This window comes from Borostomias antarcticus (assembly GCF_949987555.1).
Source record: "Borostomias antarcticus genome assembly, chromosome: 6".
Classification (NCBI taxonomy): Eukaryota; Metazoa; Chordata; class Actinopteri; order Stomiiformes; family Stomiidae; genus Borostomias; species Borostomias antarcticus.
This window is the reverse complement of record NC_140239.1, coordinates 23,015,426-23,037,798: the sequence shown is the minus strand read 5'-3', so window position 1 is coordinate 23,037,798 and position 22,373 is coordinate 23,015,426. Positions and strand designations below refer to the sequence as shown.

Below are 22,373 nucleotides of genomic sequence, written 5' to 3'. Positions count from 1 at the left end.
AGTCTCTCATCTCACCTCAACTTGTCTCCAGCAAACACCTCTCTCCACACCAGGCGTTCATTTTCTCCTTCACTCTCTCCTCCCTTCTTTCTTTGCCACTCATTTCAGCTTTATGCTCTATACTCTAATGTCTTGCATTCTATTCTCTCCATCACTCACCCTCTTTTCTCACCCCCCCCCCTCCACCCTGTCTTCTCTCCAATATGTTCTCACTCCTCTCTTTTTCCCCATGGTCTCTCCCCATGGTCTCTTTTATTCTCTTCACTCGTCTTCCTCTCACATCTTTTCCCGTCCTCCGTCGCACCCCCCTCTCCTGTCTTCCTCCTCATGCTTTCCCCTTCTTTCCAAACACGATGGTGCCCAGCGGGTTCCTGCACCCTGCCGTTTCTTCCCTCAGTTCACCCCTCATTATGATTAAACATGTGCCCTTGGTGCTGCTTAGGGACAGCCAGGGACAGCCAGGGACGTGGGGGTAACCTAGGTTCAAAAGCTGATAGAGGCAATTAAATCGGTTTCCTAAACCCGCTGGTGGAATGAAATAAGTGGAGCCATGATTGTTATGTTTAAGCCATTGTTATATTTTCACAGCAACACATTGTTCTCCCTGTCGCAGTGAAGAGAGAGTCCCGCCATGAGAGAAAAAGGCGAGAAAAGCCTTTCCTTTCTGTGGGACTGGGATTGTGATACAATCCTTTCGATGCTCTGTTGGTCAGGCTAAGCTTGTCCATATCAGCCAGGAGTATTGCAGCACAGAAAGATTGAATCAGTATGTTTGGAGAGCTGTAGCTTTTTGTTTTGCTATTTCGAGCTACATTGCCTCGCCTAATGACAATTCAGAGGCACTGAATCCACTGAGAGCAGGGTGACAGCCCTGTCCTCCTCCCTTGTCACACACACAAACACACACACACACACACGCACACGTCCCAGCATGGCCAGAGAGAGGAGCTCCCATCTGCGTAATGACATCTCACGCTTGGTTAGGAATCTGCTGCATAATTAGAGCCCTGGCGGGTGATGGATGGCACAGCAGCGGCGCGCGGCCCGTCTGACCTTGGCATCATTACGGACGGCAGGGCTGACTGGACCGGCTCGCGGCCGAGCAAGCAGCTGCTGGCTTTAATGGGACCATTTGTCCCCCCCCCACCCTTTCTTACTCTCTCTCTTGCCCCCCACCCGCCCCCTTGCCTGGTTCTCTCTCTCTCCCTGCAAGCCCAGAGGCCAAAGCTGCAGGGCTACGGTCAAGGGTACAGTATACAGGAGAGAGGTTCAGCACGCCATCAACTGATCCTCAGACGGACTGACTGAGATCTCGTAGCACACCCACTATATGTTTTTTTTGTAGTTTTGGTAGACAAAGGACAGACATTTCCCTATCCTACCACCACTAGACAGACTGATACTGCTCGTCTACTGTAGGTACTAAAACACATCGAAGAAGGAAAAAGGCAGACGCCCAGTCTGCACACAGGCTCCTTACCAGCAAGATTCTTGCAGGCCACCACTGCACCTGGGACCGTGAGCCAGCCAGAGCAGAAAAGTTCCAGGAACACGTGACCCTACCTCACGGGACACCCCAAATCATGTGGACCTGGTCTCTGTAATCCTCAATGCGAGGGATGGCATATGCGCTGGTACGTGTTACAGCACTGACCTCCTTGTCATCTATAAACAGTGGACTCCCCCTTCCGCTGCCACCAAGACAAATGGGGAGTTCCACTCGCTCACTGTGGGCTCAAAAGCCCCTTCAGCATAAAATCAAATTCATGCTGTACCAAGACTCGCTTCTGGGGAGACAAACGATAAGAGGGTTGCTTCATTGGGACAACTGTCCCAGTTTCAACATCATGTACCACGAGCTGTTAAACCTGGGGTGTCTTCAGACCGCCATGGGTAACACTCAACCAGGCCTCCGACAACAGCCTTGCGAGAAGAACAACCTGCCTCCACTTCTTCCTCACTTGAGCCAAACAGACATTCCTCTCCCTGCTCGGCTTGGCTATCTTGATGAGAGCTCCAGCCATGTCCAATGCTGCTGTCTCCACGTCTTTGGCTACAAAGCTCTAACACACTATCACTCCTGCAGCCTCAGCATCAGGTGACTGCTCTCACTGCTGGTCAGCGGCCATCACTGCAGTCTCACACAGCCTCAGTGCTACCAATTACTCTTGCTGGGACTAAAGGACTAACAAAGACTTCGCTGTCCAGTGGGGCCAGCTTCTCCTCACCCACTAGGGGGCTCTCCAGAGGTATGACATTGTCATCCTTGTGGACCTTATCAACAGGTAGGCTCTCCACCTGTGTCACCTGCTGTTTCTGAGTCAGGTAACTCTCTAGTCACTTCAGCATCACCAACCAGTTCCTCCACCAGCCGGAAAAAGGAAAAACCAGCTATCTCAGCCTCTACCACTGCCTCCTAACTACAGTGGGGGTGCTCCTGTGTCTCTTCCAGGTGGGCCATAAAGGTATCACTAAGATCCACCCCCTGTGTCTCTACTAGGTGGTCCAAAAGGGTATCACTGGGGGTTCTACTATTGGGGATTCACATTCTTCACAAGAAATGGCATCAGTGCGGGCTTTCACCTGCGCAGAGGTCACTGCAACTGCAGTGAAACCCTCAGGAACTTCTCACTATCCACCGCACTGGGGAGAGGACAGGACATTCTCTCGCCCTCTCCCCTGCCAGGTCATTACCTCACAGTAAGGGTACACCCTGTATTAAGAGTGAGTCAACCACAGTTACACCTCTAACAACAACTACTATAGTAACTCAGAGCCCGAGTAGGCCTGCCTCAGTCAATTCCACTTCAATTCCAACTGAAACTCTCGCTCTCTCCTTCATCGCAAGCTCAAATTCCTCGTCCTTGTCCAGTGCCCACCGCGCCTCAAAAGCAAACAGCTCCTTAACCAGGGCTGCCAACTCTTCCCTTGGCATAGAGGAGGGCACCAACATCATCCACCACAGCCAGCTGGGCTAGCTGTAACCCAAAAAGATTTGTGGGCCCAAAACAATTTTGCACACCCATATAACCCCAACATGGTTTACAACAGAAGCCCCATATAGACTTTGTGTTTAGAGCCCCCAAAAAGCTTGGGCTGGCCCTGCTGGCTCCAGGCACCGTCATCAGCCAACGTTCAAGCAACGGTTGTTGCTTCCAGCATTCACTCCATCGAGCTCCATTTTGTTCATATTATATTATCCCAAAAGGTCCAGTAATGCTCTCTGGCTCTCTGGATTGCTGTACTTCCAATGGTCTCAGAGGGAAAGAGCAAATTTGAGAGACATCCTGGCGTCCCTCATGTGCTCCAAGCACCCCGCCAGTTCCCTCTTCCTGGTTCATTGTCTCAGTTCCTTCCATGCGACTCACACACATCCTCAGTTTCACTGTGCGCCTCGCACACTTAATACAGTACACTCGCACATGTATGTATTAAGAGGGGGGCTGCAGTTCCTGGAGGGATGGCAGGTTGCAGCCAATAGCCATCTTAGCAGAGCGGATGACACTGCAGTCTGCACTTGTCCTTCGCAGTGGCAGCAGCGTACTAGATAGCGATGAGGAGGTGAGGGTGAAGTTGATGATGGCTGTGTAGAAGTGCATCACTGGCTTTGGCAAGTTGAACTTCTTCAGCTGCCTCAGGAAGTATATGCACTGCTGTGTCTTTTTGGTGAGGGTGCTGATGTTCAGCCTCCACTTGAGGTCCTGGGAGATGATTATTAATAATAATTACAGGACCTCGAGGGTCTTGTATTAGTCACAAGGCAAGTAACACACACAAATACACATGTGAATGAGCGCCGATACAGTACACAGTACACACAACACACACAATGCATCTTCAGCAGTTGCCGGTGGAATTTGTCCTCTGCATTGGACCCATTCAAGCTGTCCTCCAGGGGCAGCCAGGAGCAGTGCCGCCCAGGGAACAAGTCCAAGTGGTCAGTCCACGTCCTGGTCAGGAACAGGACTGAAGAGTGATCTGTTCTTCTGCATGATTTTATATTGGGATTCTTGAGAAACCCCTTGAAAACATGGGGAGAACATGCAAACTTCACACAGAAAGGCCCGGGAGATACCCCAATATTCCCAAGCAGGAATCAAACCCAGGACCTTCTTGCTGTGTGTGTACATTTGCATTTACATGTGTGGTAGATGTATACACTAGATATGGTGACACTATATACACTAGCTAGGGTCATTCAGGTGCTGGAGGCCTGGTAAAAGAAACTGCTCCTGAGTCTCTCCGTGTTCGCTATGTGTGTGCGGTACCTTTTCCCTGACTGAAGCAGAGAGAACAGTCCACTGCTGGCTGGGGTCCCTCAGGATTCTGTTGGCCTTGGTCTTGCATCTCTTGGTGTAGATGTCCCTGAGGTGAGGGAGTGGCTCCCCTAAGGTACGTTCAGCTGATTGTAATACTCTCTGTCTCTATCTATGTAATATCTCATGCCACACAATGATGGTGCCCAGGAAGCGGAAGGTTCCCAGAGTCGACTTGGGAGCCACCCAGGGTGATAGAGACACACACAGACAGACAGACAGACAGACAGAGCGAGCATCTGGCAAGTACTCACACATTCCACATTTTGTTTGTTTGTTACAGCCTTATTCCAAAATGGATTAAAATCATTTTTCCCACATCAATCTACACTCAATACCCTATAATGACAAAGTGAAAAATGTTTTATAAAGGTTTGCATATGTATAAAAAAAAAAAAAAAAAAAAACCTGAAGTATATGTACATGTCAACCTATGTATTAACACCCTTTACTCAGTACTTTGTTGAGGCACCTTTGGCAGTGATTCATGATTAGTTGATTAGAGTCCCCCAGTGGTAAATTGATTGGAGATTATTTGGAAAGGCCACACCTGTCTACTGTACTGTATGTAAAGTAGTAATAACCCACAGTTGACAGTGCATGTGAGAGCCAAAACTAAGCCATGAAGTCAAGAAAATTGTCCGTAGACCTCCGAGACATCTGGGAAAGCGTACAAAAAAAATCTGCAGCATGGATGGTCCTGAAGAACACCAGGACCCTTCCTAGAGCTGGCTGCTTGGCCAAACTGAGTAATTGGAGGAGAAGGGCCTTGGTCAGGGAGGTGACAAAGAACCTGATTGTCACTCTGATAGAGCTCCAGCATTCCTCTATGGAGATGGGTGTCTCCCAGTTCCTGCCGCTAAAAACATCCCCACAGCATGATACTGCCAACACCATGGCTGCGTTCCGAATCGCATACTGCCCTACTATATAGTATGCCAAAACAGGATGTAGTATGTCCCAATACATAGTATGCCACATGCAGTATGGCAAAAATACCAGGATGTCCTACTACATCCGGTCGTATTTTGCAGTATGCAAGCCAGCAGGCTTTTCTGGCTATTCTGACCCACAATCCTGTGCGCAGCGGAAATGTGCGTCACATGTGCGAGTCGTGACAGCTGTAGACGAATGTCGCGTTATGGACAGCAACGGATGTGGGCAAATTTCAAGCCGCAATGTTATGACAAGGTAGTATATCCCAATTGGATGCCTACTGCTTGCAAAGTACGTACTTTCTAAGGGCAGCTGTAGTAGGTACTGTTAGTAAGAAGTAGAAGTATGCGATTCGGAACGCAGCCCATGCTTCACCGTAGGGATGATATTAGCCAGGTGATGAGCGGCAGTGTTTCCCACAGGATTTTGTGAGACTATGGGGGGTGGACCTCCGACCCTCTAGGGGGGTCCGGGGGCATGCCCCCCCATAAGAACATTTTAAATTTAAATGTATCAAACTGGTGCACTTGGAGAGCAAAATCAAGAAGGTAGAATAACAATTTAATCATAAACACATTTGGTTATGAAAGGGGATGACATTGGCAAAGAAGTCACACCCACAAAGCATGGTAAACGAGACGGGAACCTGTTCGGAACCTGACCTTGAGCTATTTACATGCATTTTCACATTAACTACAACCTAAGTTTCACTCTGCATAAAAAAACTTATATATATACACACACACAAAGACATTAAAACTAAATAAAATAAATAAAAAATCTACCTTTCTAAAAGATTAAATTTCCAGTATCACAAGTAACATATGTAGTCACAGTCTAAGGGACACTCCAATACAGCAGTCATAAAGAAAGAGGACAGGGTTGACATGTGAAATGAGCAATGAGTGAAGCAGGAAGTAATTGTGTGTGTGTGTGAGTGAGAATGATGAGTAAGTATGGCTCCCTATTTGCAAACTTTGCACCCTGAATCTGATTTTCCTGGGCTTTCTTATTTTTATTTTTTCTGCCAAAGCGATGAGGCTCAGGTCTCGCCGATGTTTTTGAGTTTCTTCCTCATTTTGTCTCTCTCTCTTCTTGAAGTATTTAAAAATACTCATGGCCAGGGTGCTTGTGACTAAGTGAAAAGATCTAATGTTGACTAAGTGATCACTCCAAACTTTTGGTCAAACTTGGCAGCCCTGAGCAAACCCATCTAGCTAACATTATGTTGTTAGTTAGTTAACGTTAGCCTAGCTAGCTAATGCTAGTTGTCAGTGTCGCTGCTGATAATCTAGTCTAGCTAGCCTGGAAAATTAGCTAACATTAGCTAGCTAGATATAACATTACATAGGCTAAATTATGGCTAAATTATGTTTGGACTAGTGGACAACTACAGTGGATACTGTAACCAAAGTTACTTCAACGACGAGTCCTCAAAATACTTCTTCACTTCCAGCTTCTGAGAAACTCCAGCACGAGTAGTGAGTGCGCGCGTATGACACGCGGGGAGGGGCTGGCTGGCTGGCTGAAGAAGTGATAGATGCTTGAAGTAGCCTATTATATTGCACAGCACAAAACACAATGGCGTTCGAGATCTTGTAATTATATTATTATGAGAAGTCAAATACTTTCGGTAGCCTAAATAATTATTTATAATAATACTGATTTATGAGACTATGGCGGGACAAATTAGACTATAGTCTAGGTAATTAATGGGAAACACTGAGCGGTGCCTGGTTTCCTCCAGACATGACGCTTGGCATTCAGGCCAAAGAGTTCAATCTTGGTTTCATCAGACCAGACAATCTTGTTTCTCATGGCCGGATAGTCCTTTAGGTTCCTTTTTTGCAAACTCCAAGCAGGCTGTCTTGTGCCTTTTACTGAGGAGAGGCTTCTGTCTGGCCACTCTACCATAAAGGCCTGATTGGTGGAGTGCTGCAGCGATGGTCGTCCTTCTGCAAGGTTCTCCCATCTCGAAAAAGGAATGCTGGAGCTCTGTCAGAGTGACCATCAGGTTCTTGGCCCTTCTCCTCTGATCGCTCAGTTTGGCCGGGCGGCCACCTCTAGGAAGAGACTGGTGGTTCCAAACCTACTTCCATTTACGAATGATGGAGACTACTGTGCTCTTCGGGACCTTCAATGCTGCAGATTGTTTTGGGTACCCTTCCTCCAATTAGTGCCTCGACAGAATCTTGTCTTGGAGGTCTACAAACAATTAATTTGACTTCATGACTTCATGCTCTGACATGCACTGTCAACTGTGGGACCTTATATAGACAGGTGTGTGCCTTTCCAAATCATGTCCAATCAATTGAATTTACCACAGGTGGACTCAAATCAAGTTTTAGAAACATATCAAGGATGAGGAGTGGAAATAGGATGCTCCTGAGTTCAATTTTGAGTGTCATAGCCAAAGGTGCCTCAACACAGTAAAGTAAAGGGTGTGAACAGGGGCGCAGTAAGGGAGGGGTAAGTTAGGATGATTCCAAGGGCCCAGCACTGATAGGGGCCCTAGAGAACACTATTATTATTATGTTTTATTATTATCATAAGTAGGTTAATGTAGCCGACTTAAAATTATAATTGTATATATGTAAAGTCACAAAATAAACAAACTGGTGTTTCGTTTCTCTATGTTTGACAAAATGTTCAGGATGATTAAGCCTTATTTTACCCCTCTCTTTATTCATTGCATGGTTCAGTCCAGAGCTCGCTAGCCTAGAATCGTTAGAGGGACGCTCAAGAGAAAAGAAAAACAAAAGAAAGACGAGAGTGACAAAAAAGGGCGACAGCTAGTCACAAAGTTTTTTCAAAAGAAAGGTATTTATTCACAGACCTTATTTTGGGGCACATAACATGTACCTAGCCAACATTGTATAATCAGTGCTTGGATGATCTAGTTAGCTCGCTAGCTAATTAACATTAACTTCAAGTAAAGTTAACTTACAGCGCAGTGTAATTTCAGTTAAATATTCAGTAGGTTACCTTTGTTGCCATCGAAAATGAGATGAGTGCAATTTTGGTCCAAATATAGTTTATTAAAAAGTGAATTTGTATCCAGCAGCTATGCACTCTTGCTATAGCTAGCTTACTAACTAGCATGATGTTACATGCTAATCACGTCTGCCCTCGTAATGCACAGATGCAGCTTCAGGATCAGGACTCCTTCCCTCAACCCACCTCCCAGTTGAAGGAGAAGGAGGTGAGAACTAGGGGTTTGGGGTTAATAAACAGATTTTGATCATTTTAATTACCATGTATTACCATGCAAGCACTGAATACAACTCTAGCTAATATTCACATTTAGTCAATCTAGTTGACCACTAAAATAAGGTTGTTAGCTAGCTAGATAACATTTAAGATAGCTAATCTGGTGTAATTAATTTATACTTTTGTCCTTGTGTTGTTCAAATCTTGATTTAATTTAATAAGTTAAAGAATGTTTTTCTTTCACTGGATTGTTGATTCCTGTATTAACTGTAATTTTCAATTAAATTTACAAAAGATAGCCATCAGTGGATTTCTTGCAGTGCATCAATAGTTCATCAACTTCAACTGGGTTTTCTAGGTTGATGGGTGGTTTAGGTGGGGGGGCCCAAAATTATATTCTTTCATGGGGCCCAGAATCTCTAGTGGCGCCCGTGGGTGTGAATACTTATGTACATGTTATATTTTAGGTTTTGTTTTTTAAATGCATTTGCAAAAAATACTTTTTTCACTACTTTGTCATTATGGGGTATTATGGGATGTAGATTTTTGAGGGAAAAAAATATTTTTTTTACATTTTGGAATAAGGCTGTAACATAAAATGTGGAAAAAGTGAAGGGATATGAGTACTTTCCGGATGCACTGTATAGCCATAGCCATATGGACATAAAGACTCACGGTTGTTACTTGAGGAGAGTGAATATCCTTAAAGGAGTAGTAAAGGGAAAATGCATGTTTAGCCCTGTTTTAAGGTCACTTATGATCATATATTTTGTTCAGATCAAAACGTTGACAAAACTAGCACTTTTGAGAAAGTCTGATAAATGCTCTACCACCGTTTTGGTCATACAATGGATGTGGGTGGGCACCTTGAAAAATCTTTCAAAAACATATTAAACTCTCGATATCAAAGACAAGAAGCTCACCGAGGGGGTAATTGGTGTCCGTTGGTGTTCTGACATCAAATTCGCCGCAAAGTATGAATCCTGTAGGGTTTTATTGATCATTTTATGAAATCCATTGACTTGTATTGAAGCGACCGTTGTAGATGTGTAGATCAATCCGCAGAGGGGATTCAGGAAGCAGAACTACTTACGGTAGCTATTGTTATTGTTTATGTTGCTAGGCTACCTAGTTTGCGGAGGTTTACACACGTATGTGCTGCGACTAAATAGTTATATGCTAAATATTTAAAAAAGCCTTTCCAGATGAACTAGAATCTTACTTTATGGCAAATTATATGTCAGAACGCCAACTAACACCTTGGTGAGTTTCTTGTCTTTGAAATTGAGAGTTTAAAATGTTTTTTTAATGATTTTTCATGGTGCCCACCCACATCCATTGTATGACCAAAACGGTGGTAGAGCAATTATCAGACTTTCTCAAAAGTGCTAGTTTTGTCAACGTTTTGATCTGAACCACTGTATATGATCATAAGTAACCTTAAAACAGGGCTAAACATGCATTTTCCCTTTACTACTCCTTTAAACGACTGCTGTTGTTATGTAAACAGGTGGGCAAATTATTCACATAAGTAAGAGAATGCTTAGATGAGACCTGATCAATTGGTTTCTGCTGGAGTTGTGGAACTGGCAAAATGATCTCTCTCTCTCTCTCTGTGGAAAAAAACAACAGCTTCTTTTTCAGACAGCCCACAGCTCCAGTGGAACTCCAGGCAATGTGATGAGCGTGATCCTGAGCAGGTGTGGTTGGGGTGGGGAGGGGCGGGTGCAAAAAAGGAGAGGAGGAGCTGCAGAGTACCGCAGTGCCAGAACTCACCTTGTCATGCCCCCCTCTGCGGGCATGGCTCACACAGACATGCGAAACAGCAAGCTGCCCCCCCCCCCCTTCCCTGCCAAAGGCACATGTCTGGGAGAGAGCTGTCAGGCTTGGAGGTGCCACACGCTGGGCATGGCCACTGCCCACAGCCCAGAGGCAGGCGGGCCTCCAGGGGCATCATGCCAGGGCTGCCTGGCTGCTCGCTCTCAGGACCCAAGCCAGGCAGAGGGAGAGAGAGGAGGTGGAGGGGAAGAGGAGGGGAGAGGAGAAGAATATGGAGATGGGGGGGGGGGTGGAGGTGGAGAAAGAGAGTGTGTGTGAGTTTGAGAGAGAGAGAAAGAGAGAGGGGAGTGGAGGGACGGAAAAGGGGAGGGGGCAGAACAGAGGCAGTGCGAGGGAACAAAGATGGAATGTATGAAAAAGGGAGAGTAAGGGCGGTCCGGTAGGAAACATGACTCACTAATGAGACTGATGGGGTAACCTCCGGCACAGCAGGGAGATTCTCAGCTGCCTGCACCCTTCAATGGCTTTTGTTCAAGCCCTGCGTTTTTTTCGTGGTCATTCTTGTATTCCTCCTTACCTTTCTTCTCCTGCGTATGAATCTCATGAATCTGTAGTTTGAGTTCTGTTCACGATGACCCCTTTCTACCCCCACCTCCAATTAATCTCCAATAATGACAGCAGGTTGAAAGACGGACGCTTGGCCTGCTGAGAGGAGAAAAACAAACGTGTTGTTTCACTTCCCTTGATTTGACGAAACCAAACAATACCGAGAGTAGCCTATTCCTCACAGAATGTTTCTTTTCCGTTTTTCCTCCCGAATCAAACGGACACATTAGTTCTGAGGCGGGGGAGTTAGTTAGGCTTATCCAGACAGCTGTCATGGAAACAGATGTCAGTTCTGTTAGAAGGTGCCACTTTGCTCTACAGAAGTGACTGCCAATGTTCTTTGATTGTGACTCCCTATGCCTGCACGAGGCGCGCTTTCCCTTGATGTTGCACCACAAAGGGGTCCACGGTAGCACACAAGATCCCTGGATTGGTTAGGAAAATAATTTCCCATGAAGCTTCTGATGCGCCAGACTAGAGTCTGCTGCTGACAATCTCAGAAAAGTGTCTGCACCAGATGTTCAGTAATGACTGGGTGGGATGCCACTCTTCACATGTATCAATCACTCGCATGAGCGGCATAGATCACTCCACGGGCCATTCACAAAGCTCAACCTCTTTCCTTTTGATCGTCCACAGAAAAATGGAGGGAAGTTGATTATGAGGATATCATTGAGAACTGTTCTGTTCCGACTGTTACAGACGATGCTCAAACCGATTTTGTTGGGAAAGGGAGACGGAGAATGTTAAAACACAAACTCAAAATACAGAGTAAGTAGAATTTCTGAAATGTTCCTTCACTCTCAAACATGACCAACGAGGGACCGGAGCTATTTAGAGGGAAGGAGGCATCAACGCCCGAGTGGATCTGCTGAGGAGAAAGATTTGCCGAGACCAAGTCGCTAACGAGCACCCAGCCACAGTGGGGTGAAGCATCTCGACGCTTCTTCCCCACTTCTCATCGTGACCCCTGACTGCAGCAGCGGGGCCTTCTCCCGCCCCCCACAGGCAAGGTTACTCATCTCCAGACTGGCCTTGGAGAGCCAACAGTGAAGGTCAGGGGTGGGTACACTTATTTGGCTTCCACCAGCACAAGACCGGCATGGCCTCTCCCCTCTGCATGCCCCCGCAGAGGGGAAAGGCCATGCGGGTCTTGTTCTCCCTCCACAAGTGGAGCTGACATTATATTCTCAAACACGTAGTTCTGCCGTCTAGACAGCAGCTTACTGAATGGTGGGACACAAACAGAAGACTAAAAGGCATCTGCCCATAGCTATCAAAGTGAAGAAGATGGAATCTTGGAGCCTACCTTTAAATGCTATGAGGAATTTAATACAGATAAGATCCCATTCATGCCAGGGCATTCATTAATAGATCACTGGCACATAGAGAGAAAGGTTATGACTCCACATTCAGTCTATGTAACCACCCTTGCAATTGGTCACATGCTTTTGAGCAAGACCATTAATCTAGTTATCACCTTTAAGGGAATATTCCTGTCATTGTAGGCCTATATGTGAGAGAGTGAGGAATCCTTGTCTTCTGACTGTCTGAGAATGTGATTCAGAGATGCTGCTCGACTTGTCACTTTTTTGCTGAATAAGCTAGAGCTCCACCTGTTGTCCATGGAGGATATTACAACTATTACTGCACAACAAAGAACACTAATACAATGATCAAATAAAACATACAATTTCAACTTTATTTACAGAAAGAAATTAGGAAAAAAAACAACATACAATGAAATGAAATGCAGACCAACCACCCAGAGTATGTTGCCATACATATTGCTGGCAAAATACATAAACATGAGCATTTGAATGTCAAATGTATAACCTTTTCCACTGGCTCATCTGACATGAACAACAAACACAAAGTAGATGCTAAGTGTTTGGGCAGTTATCTAATCTTCTGTTGGCGACTGTTATGGCTTTGATGCTCCCACTCTGGACAGCCGATCCGCCTCCTCATTTCCTGTGTATCCAGCATGGCCAGGGATGTGCAACTGGAGAAAGAGGACAAAAGAGGAAAGGTGTGTGTGGAGAGGGAGGGAGAGAGAGAGAGAGTTATTTGATAAGTGCCTCATCCATGACATGGCTTTAAATCTTAGAGCAAATGAGAAGTGCAGTTTCTCTGGCGTTGAGAGCCTATGTTAATCAGGGACTCATCATTTATATTCACCCATACAACCTCCACCTCTCCATTTAACTTGTCAAGCTTTTGAAAGTCCTCTTTGTTGGTAACATGACTGCCAGAGGCCACCCTCCATCCATTCAGTTTCCAGTTCTTCACCCAGCTGGTGACACCTGAGCGGGAAAATAGCCAATGACATACAGGTCTGGTGGCATGGCGCCCATCATGTGTGCGGCATCTCATTGATGAAGCTAAGAATCCTACTAGAATCACATACCGTTAATGGTAAACTTGCTGTCTGTGTAGAGAACCAACTTATTGATGTTCATCTCTTTGGCCTGCTCCAAGGCTTTACATGCTGCCTGTGTCACACAATCCCCAAATGAGATTTGGGGGTAAAAAAAAGTTGAATACTTTGTGAAGCTGGTACCATGGGATATGACGTGTTCATCTGCACTGGGGATGGGGAAGTCAATGAAAATGTCCCCATGCATGCTAACACCTGCCTGTAATTCTGCTCTCTGGTTGGTCTGTCTTCCCTCCAGCCGCTCAGCTACGTTTCTACAGCGACGGATATCAACGTGAGAGCTTGAACACAGTGTATGAGAAGCACCTTTAAGGCATCACATCAGCTCACACACTCACAGAGGATGGTCGCGTCCCCAGTACACTCCGATGCCAGCTCGGGCCCCCGCTCTCCCATTGTTTGAACAGCAACCATCTGTGTAGACCACCACGGCATCTCCTATAGGACCAAGGGACTGCTAACTACAGCCATTTGACAGTAAGGCCTACACATAAGTGTATATTTTTCAACATGCTTTTTTTAGTCATGTTATGCTAAAGCTGAAGCAGTATCAAAGCAGGACATTGTTACCCATGTATGTGAAGCCATCTGTACTCCCGGAGGATGCACAGCTGTCTTGGGATGTCTCCTCTGACTGTTTGACTCGTTTGGCAGAGGCCTTGTCATCCACATCATCCACATAATGCCTCTTCTTACCAAGTGGAATGTACTCCAGGGCCTCAGGACCCCTTTTGGGGAGTGCTATTGTCTCATGGTTTGCCCCTCCTGAAAGATTAAAACATCATCAATGAGGCTTAGGGATGCAAACAATCAATAAGCGATTTGGATTTGTTCGAGCATGTGAAATTTACTTGATCTACTATCAAACAACGTGGTCTACTATCAAACAAAATGTTTGCTATACTATCAAACAATGTGTTTGATAGTAGATCCGAGTAAATTTCACGTGCTCGAGCAAATCCTTAACGGCCAATGAATTGCTTATCGATTAATTTTTTGCATCCCTAATGAGGCTCTTGGTCTGCAAACAGTCTCCTCAACCCTGCCAGGTAGAAGGAATGATTGATGAAACAGGCTGGCCTTAACATAAATACACCGTCAACATCTCTTACATACATATGTCAGTCCTGTTGGTGCCCATAATTACCTCTTCCTAATCGAATTAACCAGTGGATTAAACAAAACCCATGAATATATAATTTTTCTAACGCATGTTCTCCTGCTACAAAAATATCCTACCGTCTGTGACACTGGGGGCACTTGATGCAATTTGGCCTCGAACAAAGGCCCAGGCATCCTTTTCTGCAGCAAACTTCTTGTAACTGGCACATGGGAACTTATCAACCTGGTTCTTACATTCATCCCTGAAAAGTGAACAAATCAAACCACTTCAATGTGCATGTCAAACTTGCAATGTCTTTGAAAACAAAAAATGGCAGTAGCTAGCTAACTCACCAAGTCTTGTAAACTCCAGGTTTGACCCCTTTTCTGACAGCGTAGAATAATTTTCCTTTCGCCATGTCCTCTGTGACAATGCGGACTGCCCTGCGTACTACACTATAAAGACCAGACAATCTGAACATTACTCAGTTTAGAAATTACAGTAATGGGAAGTGGAGATACCTATCATTGTGCAGTCTTGATTCAAACACAATGATTTGCTTTTTATTTTTAGGACAGTGATTAACTAGCCACCTCATTTCAACATTATCAGAAAAGTGTCTGTCTGAAGAGCAAGCCCTGCAATCCAACCCTAGCTAGCTACCTCCACTCACGGCAAGTCAGTCAGCTGACGTTCTCGCTAGCCACTAGTTCGCTTGAGTTACTTTCAAAAGAACATTTGCCAAGACAGAAAGACGGAGCAGTTCGCGTAAACATTAAGGGCGACTTAATTCCTCTCGAAGTTGTTGTCTGGCTAAATTACCAGTTTGAAATAGCAAGATATACAGGCTAGCTATCTGCTACTGGGGAAAGTGTTGTCAAAAACGTAGCTACTTCCGTGTTCCCATGATTCTCTTCCACTCACGAAACGTTCTTTAGTGCTGTTCTCGCGATGCTCCGGTCTCTTCCCTGGCCGTCGTTGACTGAGGTTGGTCATGTCAGATTTTACAGTGATCTGAATTTCGTCCATTTACATCGAAATAATCAACCAAACTATCCAGTCTTTGTATCATAGGGCATGTACGATTTGTGATGGCTTAGATTACGCTGTTTTTGATTTCGGATGCCCATTTAACAATGCGTTATGTAGCCTGTCGAGACAGCCTAGCTGTGAAAGATCTGAAATGGATGGCTATGCTATGGCAGTCTCTGAGGCCCATGTGTTCTTGTAAGGGTTGCTAATAACGTTAGAGTAACTTGCGAGTCGGGTTTGACCCGTTTACTCCTCGAATATTGGCTATTGCCCCGTCAGTTGAGTTGTCTATAAATAATATGCTTTTAAGTGCTGCAGGTCTGACTTTTGCCATTAGCGACTAGCTAGCTAGTAAAACGTTAGCTAGCTAACGTGAGCAGCACGGACAGAGGAACATGAGCTAGCTAGCTTGTAAACTACAAGCACTAGTCAATGCCAACATGGCTCCATTGCTCTTGTATAAGTTTTACTTGCACGTTTATGGATTAATTTCATGTTAAGTCACTCGTGTGACTCATTTTGAAGTCCCGAGTCCTTTATGGTCGCTAGTTATCTACCCTCTAGCATCTAGATTGCTTGCTAGGTAGATCTAGATGGCTAACGTTAGCTAGCCAATGTTTCACAGAAAACGAATGTCAGCTAGCTGCGAATTATCTATTAAAATGGCAAAGGATATACAATAGAGCAGTTTGTGAAGTAAACCTATTTTTTCCTTTCAGAGACAAAGGCCATGTTCAGTACCAGCGCCAAAATCGTGAAGCCCAATGGCGAAAAGCCTGACGAGTTTGAGTCTGGGATCTCCCAGGTAAGATGGTCCGTTTCAACCAAGTAAATTTGAGCATGACAGATTTTTCCAATTGTTGCTCTCTAGTTGCCGAATGCATTACCTACATGTGTTTTGTTTTTAGGCTCTGCTTGAACTGGAGATGAACTCTGACCTGAAGGCTCAGCTGAGGGAGTTGAACATCACTGCAGCAAAGGTGAGCGACCTGCAGATGGAAGATAGAATGTGTATATTAGAATTCTAGTTAACCAAGTAATTAAAAAATGTTCAACGTGGATACCCTGTGAGGTTGCTCTCATATGGCTCTGTCCTTGTGGCGTATGGGAGCGTAGCATTTCTGTGCTGTGACGTATAGTCCCGTTCCACGACGTTGGAGAACAAGCATTGTCCCCAGCCCTTGGGCTGGTGAGGACAGTCGTCCTGTATATTCCTACATCTTCCCAGAGTCCTTTGGGCCATGACTGGGGGGCTAAACCATGCAGAGCACATTACTTTTAAACAGACTTGGCCCAAACCTTAAACTGGACTTATTTATCTTTGCTCATGTGCCTGTATAAATGGTACTTGATGTGTTAAGGGGAGACACCCCAGGTGAATAGGAAAAAAAAAATCCTTAATAGGTATCACCATCAAACTCCCCCAGTTTGTTAGGTACATTAAGGAGCATCTTTTTTGTATTACAAGTTTTCTGAAATCTAATGGCTAAATATGCAAATTAGGCATTATATGCGCTAAATATGCGCTAATTTGCATAATTTCAGGAAATCAATTTTTTTAACTGGTTCAAGCCAGATTCAAAATTCTTGTTTCATTTTGTTCACATATCCCTATTCAAACTTTGTCCAAGGGGGATTTTTGATATCTCTTTTCTTCACTTCAGAAATCAGAAAATACTGTCAACAGTCATAAAAAGACCAATTTTCGCCATGTTTTAGGGATAAACTGTTATATAAATCAGGCTATGAATGAAATTTAAAAAATCACCCTTGGACAAACTCTCAGAATATGGATTGGAACAAAACTGGAAAGTTAGGTGTATGTAGGTGCTACTCAAGTGGTGGTTTTGATGTCCCTAAGATGAGAAATAACTCATTTTGAGAAAACGGGCTTTGAAAATTTGTATTGTAAAAAACCATACATTTGCATTGTAAACCAATATTTACAAACACAATATCCAATCACATCATTAGTAACAACATTACACAGCATCTGAAAACACATAGAAACTGAAAACTGAATAACACAGCATGTTGTGGATTCAAAATAGTCCAGGAGTAGACATTTTGTATAGAGAAGTAAGACCTGTTTAGTTGGAAGCCCACTCACCACGTCAAGGTACAGCCCACGAGTGGGATGTTAGTAAGACGAGACTAGAGACGAGACAATGTTAGTAGGGAAGAGAACATTCCCTTTTAGAAAGCTTGTATTATTTTGTTAAACAGATCATGGACAAAGATAGACACATTTGACGAGGACATGCATGAGAAAACAGATTATCTAGCTTTTTGTGTTTTTTTAAGCGTTTTACATGGAGAAAACATGAATGAATGAATGAATGAATGAACATGAAGAGTAAGCTGATTCATAAATACACAGGACAAGATGTGGTAAACAATGCAGGGTAAACACCAATAGAAGCTAAATATAGATTGCCAAACAAACAAGTGATATAACCATCGTCAAAAGCAACACCATAGGAGACATCAAGCTACGCCGTCATAGGTCTACAGAGTCACTCCTCAGATGGCACCACACTAGCTATCCACAAAACTGTTCTAGGCAGCTGGTTTGTAGAACCCACTCAGCTGCAGTTCACAAAACTGTTCTAAGCAGCTGGTCTGTAGAACCCACTCAGCTGCAGTCCCCAAAACTGTCCTAAAACCACAATATGTTCCTGGTGCGCATGGGGTTGTCATCAGTGAAGCGGACTACCCCATATTGCCGCCTTCATGTTGTCCACTGAACGCTGGTTATTGAGAATTATTGTAATAATTCTCAATAACTGTAATAATTTTGTAACATTTTGCATTTATTGGCAGTCAGCTTACCTACCTCTGGGTCCACATCTGCATATGCCTGCCTAATCTGCTCTCTGCTTCTGTGAAAGGACTCCAGACCTCTCTCTATTTCAGCAACTGAAATTAAAACAGTTTATTTGGTCAGTTTATGGATGCATGTAGATATGCCACAGGTAGAGAGACTACTGTGCATATGTATAGGCTTCTGATATTGGCTAGAGAGAGAGAGAGAGAGAGGGAACACGTTTCAATAGCCTACCTGTCACCCTCTTGTCATGTTTCTGATACGTTTTCAGATGAAGCCCTGGGATCCAACACTTTACTAATCTTTTGGAGAGCTGCATACCCCAACCCTAACTCGTGCGCTAAGAGGACCATCCTCTCATTGACATCAAATGCAACATCATTCCTAGTTGTATCATGAAGCCGAGTCGATGTGTAGACACTTTTGCGATAGCCATTTCTCACAAAGACTGCACTCTAAGAGCAAAGTACTACAGAACCCACTATTCTGAGGATCTATGTTAATTTTAAGACCAGTTCCTGCACAATTAGGACAAATCAACCCAGTTATCAGCTCATTCAAACGCGCCGCATCTCTCTGCTGCTCACTGGACATGCTAACGCTAGCCTCATCTCCCTGCTGCTCACTGGACATGCTAGCACCGGCTAATGACAACTTGCGCGAATAGGCACTTTATATCTCATAAATGTAAACCTTTCCATTTAGTTTCTCTTGTTTTCTGTTCAACCTTGCGGGCAAACACTGTTGTCATTGTTGCTTATTACGTTTAGAACGCTTTACAGACGGCATTATTTGGATTAGATATCAGGAAATGGAAACGTGTCACATGACGCGCTGAACCAATCACGTTCTCAGAAATCAACAACAGCCAATGAGATTTCACGTTTAGCATCAAACCCGCCTTTGTATTTCCACGATTGGTTGCTGATACAAATGAAACTATCAGGTTTGGTTGCGATAACATCAGGCTAGAGAGAGAGATCTATCCATCGATATATCACATTAACGGATCCAAAAGACGGCGGCGCTGTGGTTCGTTGCGAAAAAATGCTAACTTTTGGTGATTTTAGGAAGAATCTACAGACGCAAACAGACTAAATGAAGTAAAATAAACATCTAAATGCGTATTTTTGATGTTTTATTTCCACTAGTATGAAAGAAGACATGTTATGGAAGCAAACTAGCACAAAATCTCAAATTTGACCAGGGCGTTGAAAAACGATGTTTTCACCTACCGTGTCTCCCCTTAAGTGATAACTTTATTCTTGTATTCAGGAAATCGAGGTTGGTGGCAGCAGGAAAGCCATCATCATCTTTGTGCCCGTGCCCCAGCTGAAGTCCTTCCAGAAGATTCAGGTGCGGCTTGTGAGGGAGCTGGAGAAAAAATTCAGCGGCAAGCACGTCGTCTTCATTGCACAGGTGAGGAACCTTGTTGGCACGCTGTCCAGTTCTCAGTGGCAGGGACTGGTGTACACCTTTTGGTGTGGATAACTGCCACACTCATTATCTTTGTGCTTGGATTCTGACAGTGTGGACCTAGAATGTCTCTTATTTGATTTGATGGAGCAGCATTTTCAGGGCTTGTGAAACTTTGCTGTGGCATTTGGCAAAATATCAACGTGGATACCCTGTGAGGTTGCTCTCATATGGCTCTGTCCTTGTGGCATATGGGAGCGTAGCACTTCTATGCTGTGACGTATAGTCCCGTTCCACGACGTTGTAGAGCAAGCATTGTCCCCGGCCCTTGGGCTGGTGAGGACAGTCGTCCTGTATATTCCTACATCTTCCCAGAGTCCTTTGGGCCATGACTGGGGGGCTAAACCATGCAGAGCACATTAAATACCAATGCTTGTTTCTCTGAATTACATTAGTCATTTAGCTGACGCTTTTATCCAAAGTGACTTACAATAATTGCATTTAACGTAGGAAAAGCCAATGTAGTTCTACTTGCCAGAACTTAAAAGTGGAACTCCTATCTAAAACAAGTGACTAAAAGCATAATCTAGTGCTGAAGGAAAAGTGCAAGAATATCAGTCTAAAAATCGAAGCAATCTGTCTGCTTGAGTGTGGTCCAAGTTATGTTTTTTTTTCTTGCAGAGGAGAATCCTGCCCAAACCAACCAGGAAAAGCCGCATAAAGAATAAGCAGAAGCGTCCCAGGAGGTAAGTCTCCCTGGCATTGAGGCTGAGCACTACTTGCCTCTTGTGCTGCTGCAATTGCAAACTGTATGTGAAACCCAACGTGGATACCCTGTGAGGTTGCTCTCATAAGGCTCTGTCCTTGTGGCATATGGGAGCGTAGCACTTCTGTGCTGTGACGTATAGTCCCGTTCCACGACGTTGGAGAGCAAGCTTTGTCCCTGGCCCTTGGGCTGGTGAGGACGAGCGTCCTGTATATTCCTACATCTTCCCAGAGTCCTTTGGGCCATGACTGGGGGGCTAAACCATGCAGAGCACAGCTTCGCTTGGATGTTCTGTGAAAATGATATGAGATCAAACGGGAGTCTATACTGATTTATCCAAATTGGTTTTTCTCTAGTGATTTTTATACACCTGTGATGTGTGTGGGGGGGGGGGGTAGGAGTTTTGTCTTTTGATAAATATATAATGCGAGAGTTGTTTGTTCTCCTCAGCCGTACTCTGACAGCTGTGCATGATGCCATCCTTGAAGACCTGGTCTTCCCTAGTGAGATTGTTGGCAAGAGGATTCGCGTGAAACTGGACAGCAGTCGGCTCATCAAGGTCCACCTTGACAAGGCACAGCAAAACAACGTTGAACACAAAGTGAGTAACCAGTAGTGCTTGTTTCACAAACCCTAACCTTCCCAACGTGGATACCCTGTGAGGTTGCTCTCATATGGCTCTGTCCTTGTGGCGTATGGGAGCGTAGCACTTCTGTGCTGTGACGTAAAGTCCCGTTCCACGACGTTGGAGAGCAAGCTTCGTCCCCGGCCCTCAGGCTGGTGAGGACGGACGTCCTGTATATTCCTACATCTTCCCAGAGTCCTTTGGGCCATGACTGGGGGGCTAAACCATGCAGAGCACAGCTTTTGTCAGATCGTATGTTTTAAATAGTAATGTTGTAAGTATCTACAAATGGGTGATGTAATTGCATTTATGATCCCCAGATTATCTGTGCCATTAGATTAATTTCAATATTGTTATCTTGTCAAATGCAAGTCCTAAATGACATGCAGAGTTATCTTTAGTTGTACGTTTGAGATGTCCATGACTGTCTAGTAATATTCTTGTTCTCATTTCAGGTTGAGACCTTCTCCGGTGTCTACAAGAAGCTCACAGGCAAAGATGTTGTTTTTGAATTCCCAGAATTCCAACTTTAAAGTGCAGATGACAAAATAAATTTTGTTTACCATCTTTAGTGTCTCATGTCTTGGAATGGGCAGTTAAGTCATCCTACGACTTACGCCAAGATAAGGTATTATATTGCTAGGCTACATAAAATGTAGCTACTGTAGGTAGTCACATTTGCCATCTTTACTCCAGCAACTGACTGATTTGATTGCTTCACTTACAATAAGTATATTTGTCTAGAGTAGCTTTGCCGCTTTGAATAAATGCACCAACTGGATGACGATGTAAAAAAAAAAAATATATATATATATATATAAAAGCATATTTCAATGGGGGTGTTAGTGAGTTTTGGTCCAGATTACTCGTGAGGCACATGGGGAATTAGTTTAACATGCAGACTATGCAACTGTCCAAAATATTGATGACACCTGTACCCTACAGTACAAGTAAAATTGATTTTATATACAGTGGTGGATTTGTTCACAATACTAGATCCTACTGAGAAGCCCCCCCACAAGATAGGCTAGAAGTTAGCTGAAGTAGAGCTTATTCATTTGGAGTAGATGACAGGTAGCCTAACCCTAATCTTGATATTCCAACTCATGGTGGGACAGACATCACACTAGTATTGTCCTACTCACATTTCTGGACCTTAAGGTTCTCAAGCCATATTATTGGCCTACTTGGCTTATCACAAGGTTATATTTACTGCTGATTAATGGTTTGCTCCAGCTAGTAATCTGAAGGTGCAGTGGATCATACATTTTTTCACTTCATGTATTCTTTGTAATTACGCAGTGATGACAATGCATCA

General features: G+C 44.4%; 2 protein-coding genes across 2 annotated transcripts; one reads left to right on the top strand and one right to left on the bottom strand.

Annotated features, from left to right (window-relative positions):
- Window positions 1-12,544: 12,544 nt before the first annotated feature.
- rnaseh1 (ribonuclease H1) lies at window positions 12,545-15,260 on the bottom strand. Its single transcript, XM_084440435.1, has 8 exons — window positions 14,743-15,260; window positions 14,527-14,651; window positions 13,858-14,052; window positions 13,626-13,725; window positions 13,483-13,541; window positions 13,258-13,338; window positions 13,029-13,153; window positions 12,545-12,852 (listed from the first exon to the last, which is right to left on the bottom strand). Exons 1-8 carry the CDS (start codon window positions 14,868-14,870, stop codon window positions 12,772-12,774), a joined length of 894 nt encoding a protein of 297 aa, XP_084296561.1. The 5' UTR covers window positions 14,871-15,260; the 3' UTR covers window positions 12,545-12,771.
- Window positions 15,261-15,345: 85 nt separating this feature from the next.
- rps7 (ribosomal protein S7) lies at window positions 15,346-21,622 on the top strand. The gene is made up of 7 exons (XM_084439377.1): window positions 15,346-15,376; window positions 16,141-16,226; window positions 16,330-16,401; window positions 19,524-19,667; window positions 20,346-20,410; window positions 20,881-21,031; window positions 21,511-21,622. Exons 2-7 carry the CDS (start codon window positions 16,152-16,154, stop codon window positions 21,586-21,588), a joined length of 585 nt encoding a protein of 194 aa, XP_084295503.1. The 5' UTR covers window positions 15,346-15,376; window positions 16,141-16,151; the 3' UTR covers window positions 21,589-21,622.
- The last annotated feature ends 751 nt before the right edge of the window (window positions 21,623-22,373 follow it).

Coding starts and splice junctions, on each gene's coding strand:
- rps7 (XM_084439377.1), top strand. CDS start 16,152: ATGTTCAGTACCAGCGCCAAAATCGTGAAGCCCAATGGCGAAAAGCCT. Junction 16,402..19,523: donor TGAACATCACTGCAGCAAAG/GTGAGCGACCTG, acceptor TCTTGTATTCAG/GAAATCGAGGTTGGTGGCAG. Junction 19,668..20,345: donor ACGTCGTCTTCATTGCACAG/GTGAGGAACCTT, acceptor TTTTTCTTGCAG/AGGAGAATCCTGCCCAAACC.
- rnaseh1 (XM_084440435.1), bottom strand. CDS start 14,870: ATGTTCAGATTGTCTGGTCTTTATAGTGTAGTACGCAGGGCAGTCCGC. Junction 13,726..13,857: donor AGATGGCTTCACATACATGG/GTAACAATGTCC, acceptor TTGGTCCTATAG/GAGATGCCGTGGTGGTCTAC. Junction 13,339..13,482: donor GAGAGCAGAATTACAGGCAG/GTGTTAGCATGC, acceptor TGACACAGGCAG/CATGTAAAGCCTTGGAGCAG.